Raw genomic sequence first — 12497 nt, 5'->3', positions numbered from 1 at the left:
CATTAATCTTTAACTATGGGCAAACGCAGACTAGGCGGCAGGCCAGCATGCAGTGTAAGCTAGAATTTTACGAACAAATACCCTTTGACAGTTTCAGACCAGACTTTGTGCATGTTTGAGAATAGGAAATTTCTCTCTTCAGTAGACTAAAAGTAGCATTCATTATTTATAGAAAATTGCCACCATGAACAGGTTCCTTGTATGCATGTCCTGAGCTGCAAACAGACAGAAGTCCTGTTCTGTTGAATCCAACTCTCTGCATATCTAATGCAAAATTTCACGGTCCAACGTCATGCGAACGCACGTGAGGATAAAGGTCCTGCTGCAGTCAAATGGCAGCCGAGTCACATCTAATTCACTTTTCATTTTCACGTTTTTACAAAATAAATCTACTCACAAAAACACACTCAACACATAGGCGGCTGGGTAGCTCATCTGGTAGAGTGCGCCCATATCAAGAGGTCTACTCCTCGACACAGCGGCCGTGGGTTCGGCCTGCAGCCCTTTGCTGCGTGTCAGTCCTCTTCTCTCTCCTCTTTCATGTCTTCAGCAGTCCTATGAAAATAAGGGCCTAAAATGCCCAATGTTCCATTGGTGCAAGTAATGAACCGTTTTGTTCAATTTCCAGCCATACAACTTCCCATTTACACAGTTCCAGTTTACTCTGTTAGTGATCTGTTGCTCTGAATGAGAAGTAACAATCATGCTTCTGCATCTGAACTGTCTCCAGTGGGCTGGTGATATTCTATATTGTTTGTCTCCGTGGCGTTCATTTCTATGAGAGTTGCTCAGTTACACATAAAGCCATCATGAAGCCAAAAATGGCCCTGATGATCGGCACTTATCTACCCTAGACTTTCCAAATGTTTTCAGACCGAATAGATCAAATTCTAATAGTAAAACAAGTCATTTCACGGGGGTTTGTGACACTCCAAAAAAGGTGCCCCCTGATTTACAGTCGTCTCTTTCGCCATGTAAGTCTATGAGGAAGTCTTTTTGGCCAGAGGGCATCACGTGACAGGCTAGGAGTTGCAAGTCCACTGTTTTGTTCAATTTGCTTCAAAGCCAGGCACACTTTCTGGGAGACTGACAAACGTCCACTTGGACTCAAGGATGAACTGATTTGATTTTGGCGGTCAAAGGTCAAGATCACTATGACCTCACAAAACGCCTTCTTAGCCATAACTCAAGAATTCCCATTTTACACAAATGTCTAATAGCACACAATGAAGTGATGCCATTTCATATCTAAAAAAGCTCAACTTCACTGTGACATCATTTTCTGCAAAAACGCTTCTTGGGCCATTATTCAACTTATTTGGATGTGGGTGGTGTGTTTAGGCTGGAAACTGCAGAGAATGCTAACAAAATAAATAAATAACTGCTTTAGCCTTGGGGTTAAAGTTGACGTCACGGTGGATGCCGTGGCCAATCAAGTTTCCGGGCATCAGACAAAACACAATGATGTGTAATGTTATGTTTTATCGTGTATTTACTCAATTTGGCCCTGAGCACCAGTTTTAAACCTACCGTAGTGAGTGGTTTTTTTAGTCCGTCGATGCGGACAGACAAAAACGGACCATTCAGGTGACACTCCAACACTACCGCACAACCCTGCGCTATTGTAATCTAAATGAAATCCAGTGAAAAGACCAAAACAAAACTATGACTTAATCCTGCTAATAGGTATTGTGTATCAAAGCCTGATATATCTTATTCCTCTGTATCGTAGAGCTCCATTGTTTCACAAAAAACTATTAAACATTAAGCCATGCGGTTAAACTGGGTGACATGTTCGTTCGATATGATAAGCATGGGCACAGTTAAGCTGTGACTGAAAATGATTGGCAAAAAACGCACCATTTACTCTTGTTTGAATAACATTTGCTAAAAAAACAAGCAGCTTTTTCAGAAAATGCACTTTGAAAAAAGCCATTGTAAAGTATATATTTATGACCCGAAGATTTGTCTTGAGAAATGAATGGGCTTCAGGCCAAGAGGCAGAAACCATATAGTGAATTCACCAAGTATTAAGAATAACTACCATATTGTTGGTACACACACAAAAAAAAACCTCTGTAGAAAATTAAGCTCAATACTAAAATGATCCAACCCACACGACACAATCAATAGTTGCACCTTTTATTATAAAAAATATTTACAAAGATGCTACAATGTTTTTTCCTTGATATAAAAAATGCATACATTTTACAACGGTAATTAGTCTTTGAAGTTCTAGCTCCCATTCAGACCAGAGGGACATCCTTCAGGAGTGTTGTGGTAAGGTATTAAGCGTGTCGTAATACTGTATTTTTGTCAATACATTTTGTTTGCCTGAGTTAAATCTCTTCATCATGATGACAAGGAACAATTTTGAAAAATGCATTTGATTTTCCACATCTTTAGGAGAAAGGCAACTGTTTGCATAAAGGAATTAAAGGACATTTGAGTCGTATACAATCATTTTGAAACGTGTATGACAGAGCTGCATAGTGATCTGAATAGTAACCCGGTTATTATTATTACTACTAATAACAATAATAAGTGTGAGGAATAAATAGGTACTGCATTCAAAACAGAGGGCAAAATTTGGATAAATACTTAATTGGGCCTTGTGGTTGATTTGATACGTCAATATGGCATACATGTACCTAGATATAATAAATACAATAAATAAAACAATAAATTAGATTGGGTTAACACAGAACTCTTCATTTGTAGATCTAACAAATGAGAGAAAGAAATATGGCTTCTTGATGCAGTTATCACCCCGGGGTTTCTCCAAATACTTCAGGAAAAAGCTGTTATTATTGTTATTAGATCTGTATGTAAAGCAGGGCAGGAAACATACTTACATTTGTCCACTGGCTACTGTAAACTTACCAGAAACAGTCAAATCTGAACCAGCCCTTGGCGGCTGGCAGTAGTTTCCCTGCACCGCATAAAGCTTTTGAAAAAATGAAAGAACAGCGCCTTTAAAAGTGTGACGATGCCAGTCCTGACACCGGTTACAGTCGACTTGTTATACCAAAACCATGGGAAGACACTGTCTCGAGTCTGGCTACATTAAAATCTTAAAAACCGCTTGGGAGGAAACAAATAAAAAATAATTCAAATGATACTTGCAAAATCCTCCAGCTGTATAATGCAAAAAATATATTTCTATATACACATACGTACATATACATATATTCCATTCATAATTGCTCAAATCTTTAGGAAAATATGCATTGATTCATAGATTTGGATTTACAATTTGTTCTGTTTTCTGATGCATGTAGTGTGATGAATTGTTCCTCAGTCCATGTTACAATAAATAGAAATGGACAAAATGGCAGAGAATACGGCCAGAGGGGGCTAGTATGACAGAATGTATGACAGACGTAAACATGGAAAGTACGTAAATAAGAATGCATCATGGTATAGGTAATTATCTTTGCCCTCTCACAGATATTGCCAAGTTTTGGATTTCATCAACAAAGTAGGAAACTAACTGCTTCGCCCACATGCCAGCGTGGCTTGTGAATCCCAAAATTCATTCATTTCATCGTCACTATAACTGAATTAGTTATTTTTGTTTTTTTTAAACAACAGATGAAGGACCCAACAGCAGCTATCGACTTGCCTAAGAGGCCGTTAGAGCAGACTAACTACACCTCTAACAGCCTATCCCATAATCTACTTGGCTTGCTGTTAATTTCCCACCTTGTCCCAAAACCTCTAACAATCTCCATGTGTAACAATACCACATACAGAACATGCACATGTGTACTGTGCATAGTCTGGAAAGAGTCTGAGGGATCAGTACAGAGGAATGTTCTGAGTTTCAAGACCCTACTATGATCTCCATGATGTGGTCCAGTTCGTTGAGGTCTGACCTGCAGCTCGAGCTGGAGCTGAGGGCTGTTGGCCCGTGAGAGGAAAGGCTCTCCAGCAGATCGTAAGGCCCCATTTTTGGGGCACTCTGCATGCCTGTCAGCACCGTATCGAGGTCATAGTAGGACGGATCCACGTCTGAAAACAGCTCCTCGAGCGCAGGGTCAGGGGGCGGGTGCTTGATCTCAAAAGTCCCAAAAACCTGCTCCCCTGTCCTGGAGTCTGCGCTCAGGTCTCCCTCCTCTCCCTCTGACACACACTCTTCGCTGTCCTCCTCTTCATCCTCCTCGCACTCGCCATCTTCCTCCTCTTCCTCCTCCTCCTCTTCCCAGCAGGGTCCCATGCCAAAGGGACTTGCCAGGTAAGAGGCAGAGGACAGCTGGGGGGAGACGGGCGACAGAGTGGACATGGTGACCTCCGTTTCCACTTCTCCCTCCACCACCTCCTCCGCATGGTATCCTTCCTCAAGACCCACTACCGAGAAAGGCTTTGGGCTCTGGCCGGCTTGAGCTGCTGGGTCTGTCTGCCGGCATAGCACCTCGGTGGCCACCAGGCGGTCTGCGGGACACTGGGCGGCGGCCAGGGCCTGGGTCATTATCTGCCAGGTGCCGTCCTGGGTCATCTCCTCCTGGATCTGCCGCACTGTGTTGGCGATGAGCACCGAACGGCACAGGTTGGGCTCCACCAGCATGTGGCACAGCTGCAACTTGATCAGGGACATGTCAAGCAGCGACTGCCGCTGCAGGCTGTAAGAGGACGTCAGCGTCCGAGTCGCCACAGATGGAGCCACCGGGACCTGGTCGCCACTAGAGACCGACTCCTCTCCAGAATCGGAGAACTTGCGCTTGGTGCCCTTCGGGAACATGTTGTCTCTCTGTGGTGATGGCGAGGAGAAAGAAACACAGTCAGATCCCCAACACTTATCAGAGCATTAACTAATGTATCACACTGACAAATGCACAACATGCCTACTGTTCTGAATTTCACTAACTAAGTTCATAGTTAAAAAAAACAACAATTGCTATATAATTAATTATGTAAATGTGTGATGTAATGAGGCTATGTGGTGTAGTATTTGTGTATGGACATGAGGGAGCTAGGGCTACAATCTGCTCAACAGCAGCTGTGACTTTATAAATAAACTACAGGTTTAAACTCTTCATGGACTACAGTAAACAGTAAATTGTTTGTTGTAGTTTTTTTCTGAAAGTTTGCTATACCTTTCCTGTTGAGAGGCACAGGCAATAGCAATGCAGCTCGGTCCCGGCTGCAACGCTTCAAGTACTTTTGTACGAGCGACAAGCAGCTTTTGTTCAGCACCATTTCTGCCCATTTTAGGCCAGTCTGAGGCAAGACTCCTGCTGGGCGGAACAACCACACTTTTAACAGACCACTGAGCCACCGAAAATAGCATGGTTACCAACTAAATGCAAACGCTGCATCAAAGTAAGCACAGACTAGAGAGACCTTTGTCAGAAAACAAACAGGACTCAAGTTACATGATCAGTGCACGTATTCCTTCCCACTGCCACCTGTGATCAAGAAAATATCCTAATCAATAAGGTGCTTTTAAGGGGTAAAAGTAATAAGAATATGACAAATAGCATTTTAAATATCACAATACAATATACTACCATGAACCACTAACATTTACAAGGGATATCTGGTTTCCGGGTCTACACACACACACACACCACGCTTCAAAAACTAGTAGAACAAGATTTACACTTTCTCTTCACTGAGGGAGGGGGGGAAAAAGTAGAGTCAACTTCCTTATTACACACCGATTGGCACACACAGATGTCTTACAGTAACAAAACAACACTCCTGCCAACGTTAAAGGCCCTTTGACTCCCCGAAATTAGCGGAATGCATGTAAATAGGAGACTGAACTCTGAACAGCAGCCTGTGGCGTTTAATTTTCCTTACAGAAAAACAGTGTTGCAGTGTCCGGCTGTCTCCTTTGTGTAAAAACCTGTTGGCAGGGCGTTTGGGTGAATGATTCCACTTGCTTCAAATGTCTATTTGTGATACATTCCTTTAAACATAATCACAAAAAGTGAAACCATGTTGAATACAATGAAAATAGTATTGATACATGTCGGACTGTAAAAGCATAGCATTAGGGTTTACAGAGTAGAAAGCAAACAGCAAAGAGTTAATTTTACACTTTCCTGTGGAAACCAAAATTTAACTAAATGCATGAAACATTGCCGTTATTGTCACAATGCATTTCCAACAAATCAGTTTTTTTCTTAAAATACCAAGCAACACTAAGCCCTATAATCTGTGCAAATGACATACCATCTTAAAATGAACACACTGTGGCACTCCGGAGTGTTGCAACATTTTATAGCCAAAAACTGGGATGACAAAAACGTTTTAACATTTTGCATTCAACCAACATATTATAAACAAATGAGTGATTTGTAATTGGTTGGGATTGATTGTAAACCATCTCTTCCTTCAACCTTCAATAAGGGGAGTTACTAGTTGTTGTTTTGCTTTTTTACACATGAAAAACTGACATAAAATGATAAACACTGATTAAATTACTGCTACTGTCTTCACCTTATTGATCAGATTAATTATAAAAATCCATACCAAAAAGGAAGTGGATCTAATGTGCACTGAATAGCTTGGGAGCCTTTGCTTTCTTTGAGTCTTGACTTACATAGGAAACAACAATTCCTGACAGACACAATAGGGGGAAAAAAAGTCATTTATGAAAGTGCCTGAAGATCTAAAATACAAAAAGGGTGAGAAAACAATTATGGACATATGTTGTCTTCTTGTGTAGTGCATTTGTGGCTGGCCCCTGTTAAACAAGACACTAGAAAGCAACATCTCCCTAAAGGAAAAACAACAATGTGTAAAAATAGAAAATAAAGTACAACCAGGAAGCCCTACAACCTAAGAGAAAGCACACTGTACAGTGAAGAGAAAACAGTTTGTGACATGACAGATTTTTTTTTATAGGTATGATTGGTTTTTGAACACACTATAGTCAAGCATTTTAGAGTTAAATCCAAAGAATTCTACTTAGAGAATAACTGTTACTGACAAATCCAGAAAGCTAATTGTTGTATGTTGTATATATATGTTCTCTTTATTGTGATAAAGACTCAAATCAGACTGGAAATTATATATATATATATATATATATATATATATATATATAATTATAATTAATACATACATACAACACACACACACACACACACACCACCGTACGTTAAACTTGTCAACACAAACACTCATGACAAACACTGACAAACATAATTTTGCAGTATTTTAATTTATTATTTAAGTTATTGTTATGCACCAAAACACCAAGGCAAAATCTTTGTATGTGAAAACCTACTTTTCAATAAAGCTGATTAATTTACAGCGCTGCAAGCTAAGTTCAAGATTGATATATATATATATATATATATATATATATATATATATATATATATATATATATGCTTTGAAGACATTTTGTCTCTAGATGCTTCATTGTAATGATTGAGATCAAGACCATTTCCAATACACAATCAAGCATTTAAACCTCCACATCCCTGTAATTTTCTCATCAAAAGGGCCTTAATAGTAAAGTTAGTCACACTGTTTCACCAAGATTTAACAGGAAAATGCTGACACATAATGATATTCAAAAAAGTGTCTAGCAGATATCAGGAAATGAGTAATCCAGTGTTAAAAAAAAAAAAAATCAGTGTGTTAAAATGATAGCGAATAGATAGCTATTTAAGACCATGGAAGCCCATTCCCACCAATGTGGAAAAAAAACAACCTTTAAGTCATAATAATGTGTTAGTATCTCAAAATAATCAGAAACTTTTTCAAAATAATGACTAAATACTATCTTATTTTGAGAAACCGAATCCTTCTTTTGAGAAACCAAATCATCATAGTGACATGATTTTTTCACCACATTGGCGCAAATGCGCTTCCATAGCAGTCAGGTACTTGTATTACACACGTATACATATGCCAGACAGCGATACTAGCTACATACAGTGGTAGGTAAAAACATGACTACTAAACTGAGCCCTTGTATTATGCTAGGAGCCTGACGCCAAACAAAATGCAGGCTCGCTTTACGTCAATGGCTCCTAGCATGGCCCATCCCCCACTGCACAGTGAATAACCACCACTTTCACAGCTCAGCGTACAAAATGAATAAATAAACTTACAGCACGGGGGCATTCTTTTTAAACATTTCCCCATTCTTAATATCACATAGCAGTATCAGCCGCCAGTTTAGAGCCATTGGAGTCGTTATACAGAGCGGCTCGGAACTGTTGGCCGTGACTGCCGCATGCTTTGTCTTTTCAGCATCAGAGCTACCGAGCGACAATGAGGCCATTTTGCGCTAGTAGCTAACAGCTAGCCGGCTAGCTATACTACGGATCTGACTTTACGTTTATGAGCTGCCGCTAAGCTAACTATGCTAAGATGTTCCCTGAAACTGGGAAAAAAAACGATACCTCCGTGGAGGTACAAACGATTGGCATTCGTCTCAGTTTGGCCTTCTTTTGACATTTATTACAAAAATGAATGCTAGCAAGCGTACAGCTAATTAGCCAAGAGCTCCCACCCACACATCCTCCGCGGTCCTTCCTCCTTTCTAGCCAAAAACAAGAGTTTTCGCCGTGGCTGGGCTGCTAAGTTCCTAAAAACAACAAACGGTCACCCGGGCAGCTGGTTAAAACGACTATCGCCGGGTGGTTGGGTAACCGTACTCACCTCGTGTTTGTGTTATTTTATTCCCGTCTCGGTCATAGGATCGACGGCAGGGAAGCGGAGATCAGGTTCAGATGAGATCATTCATGCCACGGCTTCAAAAACTGAACTACCTCTGTCCTGCTGCTGCTGCTGCTTCTGCGGAGCGGACGGCAGGAGGAAAAGAAGGGAGGGGGATGGGAGCCGACAAAAGCCAGCCATATGCCTGGGATTCCTCTCTAATGATTTCTCTCTGCTTTTCTCTCCTCCAAATGCTTTAATTTGACAAACAAGTGAACAAGCCTGTGGTTGGCATGAAGTCCTACACTAAAGCAATTTTTTGAGTATTTCTATTGTATGCTACTTAATAATTTTACACTACCTTTATCTCATAACGTTATACTTTTACTTTACACCTCTGTACACATACTATACTTATACTATACTACACCTACTTTTTACATTCAGTTTAATTCATTTGTAATACTGTCTACACAATTTATTTATTTCAAATATATTACTAAGTATTATATGTATTAGTATTAAGTAATATAAGTATATGTATATTATATATACTTATATTACTTATATTTATTTGATGTTTTACCCTATGTCTTAACTTGCACTATGTTTTGTCTTACATTTACATTTTGCTTTTACTTCTGTTATTGTTGTGCACATAACCAATAAGGAGCTAGAACCTACTCCACTCCCACTGATACATTACTGCACTTTATACTTCACTACATGTATCTATAGTTCCTTTTTTCAGACTAAGATGTTTCATGTAGGAAACATATAATAATCGAATACAAGACAATGCATTATTAAAGATGAATCCAGTGGTTCCGAACCTCTTTGGCTTGTGTCCCCACCAAGTGTTTTTCAAAGGGGTCAGGTAACCTTTGGGCTTTGTGAAAAGTTTTCAGATTCATTCATTTAAATTATCACAATATAGAAAATTGTATTTTCACAAAGGTCTTTTTTAAATCTTTAACAGTTCCAAGATAACTTTTCAATTTAAAAATCTAAAACTTATGGAATCTGCAAATATGTTTTATAATAAATTACAACTTGTGTTGTTCTTTCACATAACTAAGACTGAAGGTGTAAAAAAAAAAAAGGCTTCCGTTACGTCAAACTATTTCAAGGGACATGGGGGTCCCTGGTGTATTCTCTATTTTGTAAATGCTCCTTGGCTGAAATAAGATTGTGACCCTATGGTTTACTTGGATCCCTTGTTTGTGAGTTGTTTGCAGTTTCACCAAAGACCCAAATTTGTTTAGTAGAACTGCTTTTTTTCTTCTTCCCTCTCTCATTAATCATCTCATGACCCTTCACATTTATCTTGTGACCCATTGGAGGGGCCCAGATCACCAGGTTTGGAACCTCTGGACTAAACTACTTAACTACATATAGAAGTTAAAACTAAGCTCCACCTGGAGCAGCTAGAACAGAAAAAAAGTGGCTTCCACATTAATGCATCAGTAACAATCTAATGTCATGATAAGTAAATAATGCCAGTCACACTGGCCATTTTCTTTTACTTAACCTGTAATACATGAAGTGTGTTATGCAAATAATACTTTTGAAAGAGGTTTAGTTGTAATGAAGTATTTTTAGATTATTGTATTGGTACTTTTTATTTTGATAAAGGAACTGAGTACTAATTCCACCATTGGCAATATCACACCGTAAAAACACTCCATTATTAAGTTGATAAGTAGTATAGGAAGCTCTGCATTGAAAATATGACTAAAGTAAAAGTATTACTAAGTAAATTATCAAGTAAAGTATTGTTAGCTTAATGTACTTTAAGTATTAAAAGTAGGCTAATGCAGAAAAAATGGCACACAAATGGTTCACAGTCATGAAACCACAATTACAAACCAAAATCTCCATCTTAACAAGTTTTGCTTATTATTGAGTCCCTAAAATCTTATTCTACTAAAACAAAAAAAACTTTCCAGTGGTTTGAGAATATTACAAACTGTTCCCAGTATACATTCAATCAATCCATTTAACTGCACTTATCCACACATTTATCATTCTTTTCTGGAAAAGTGATCCCTCCTCTTTTGCTCTTCCAGAGATTTCTTACATTTTTCCCAAGTTAAAGACTTTTTTTGGGGAGTTGCTCCTTCTACAAATTGCGGGTCAAAGGACAAAGGTTGACGTACGCTGTGCAGATTATAAAGCCCCTTTAGGCAAATTTGTGATGGGCTATATAAATACAATTGACCTGACTTGACTTGACTCAACAAATTTGTACATTTGATGTAATTTGTCTTATTTGAACCTCATTCTGTCTTAATTATACTTACAGAGATTTAGCCAAATGTTTTGGCTTATGATTTGTAATGATTACAGGGTGAATCATGTGGCCACACAACTTTTTATACTTTTCTATGGAGTCAATAACAGTGAATCCTGGATGTTAATAGATTACAAATAGCAGAAAATTAGGAAACACCAAAACACCAAGTGGAAATGCAAAGGGATGTCATTTTGTATATTAATGCAGATGATGTTTTCAAAGCCAGATGTTAACAGGGTCTTAGAATGATGTGTATTCTCCTTTATGTTTAGGTGTCAAAGTTTATCAATTTCAAGTTGAATTAAGTGTCAAAATACACAATGTAAATTATTCCCTTGTCACTGACATATTTAGAAGCTACCTTAAGAGTCTTTCCGTTTCAGTTTCTCTCTCTAATGCCAAGCCTACGACATGTAACACACTTTTAGTCAATTTAGTGTAATTATCAGTAATTATCTATGCTGGTGATGCTGCCATCAAGGTTTTAGTTTCCACCCTTGAAAACTAAATTAATCTGCCTTAATGATGTATTTCAGAACCCTTACAACAGATATTTTTGATATTCTTTGGTAGACTGGTTTGAGCCAAAAAACAGTTGATTAGATTTCTTCACTAATCCGGGACCTAGAGGTACAGTTATTAATCTCCACTCCAAACATGGAAGGAGTGTTGTTTAATTAATTAATGTAACGTATTACATGTAACCTAACAGAAAAAGGCTTTCAGCAGCAGGTGCAAATATAAACTGAGGTAAATGCCACCCCCTAAATCCCACCACCATTCCACACAGGAAGCCTAACTAATAGACTTAAAAACACATGTGGGATTGAAAACATGAAAAAGTACTGCATACCATTTAGTTGATAAAGCAACACAGTCATGGTCCCTCACTGACTTCCCACTTGTAAACACTGTCAAAAAAATAGACTCGTCCAATACAATGTTTTCTCATGGCTACGCGCTGCAGTAACGCAGGAATGAAACAGCCCCGTCCCTTTCATTTGCCTGCCTACACTGTCTCATATGGAAATGATGTGGAATGTGTTTACTGTGCGCCATGGAAATGCTCTTGCCATGTCATTAGGGATGCAACTGACAAGCCTTTTCCTAGTCGATCAATTGTTTAGTCTCCACTCATTTGTGAAGGTGGAGCCAGGATTTTTTGGTTTGTCCTAGTTGCTGATTCTTTTTCTAATGATCGATTAATTGATTAACTGATAAATCGTTAGCATGACTACACATGATTTACAAAGCCACCCAAATCTATTTGATCAAAGCCTAGATTAGAATTAGCTTCATAGAAGAGAAAATAGGGGGGGATAAAATAGAACTTTATTCAACGCCAGGGAAATTTTTTCTAGTAAAAAGTAAGATAAATTGCAAATATAAAATATCAATAAAGGTGCCAGTACAAGAATTTTACACACACACACACACACACACATATATATATATATACATATATGTACATATATACAGTATGTACATATACATATATATGTGTATATATATGTGTATATATACATATACAGTATCTGTCTGTATATATATATATATATATATGTATATATATATA

The 12497-nt window shown here is 38.5% G+C and overlaps 1 protein-coding gene across 2 annotated transcripts; it reads right to left on the bottom strand.

Annotated features, from left to right (window-relative positions):
* Positions 1–2128: 2128 nt before the first annotated feature.
* On the bottom strand, positions 2129–9705 carry cdca4 (cell division cycle associated 4). 2 transcript variants are annotated; one of them, XM_032525921.1, is made up of 3 exons: positions 8629–9705; positions 5097–5234; positions 2129–4750 (listed from the first exon to the last, which is right to left on the bottom strand). In XM_032525921.1, exon 3 carries the CDS (start codon positions 4739–4741, stop codon positions 3827–3829), a length of 915 nt encoding a protein of 304 aa, XP_032381812.1. In that variant the 5' UTR covers positions 4742–4750; positions 5097–5234; positions 8629–9705; the 3' UTR covers positions 2129–3826. The 2 variants fall into 2 exon arrangements, with proteins under 2 accessions (XP_032381812.1, XP_032381811.1); XM_032525920.1 differs by lacking the exon at positions 5097–5234.
* Positions 9706–12497: the final 2792 nt, after the last annotated feature.

Source organism: Etheostoma spectabile, chromosome 9 (assembly GCF_008692095.1).
Source record: "Etheostoma spectabile isolate EspeVRDwgs_2016 chromosome 9, UIUC_Espe_1.0, whole genome shotgun sequence".
NCBI classification, from domain to species: Eukaryota; Metazoa; Chordata; class Actinopteri; order Perciformes; family Percidae; genus Etheostoma; species Etheostoma spectabile.
This window is presented reverse-complemented; position numbering and strand designations above follow the sequence as displayed.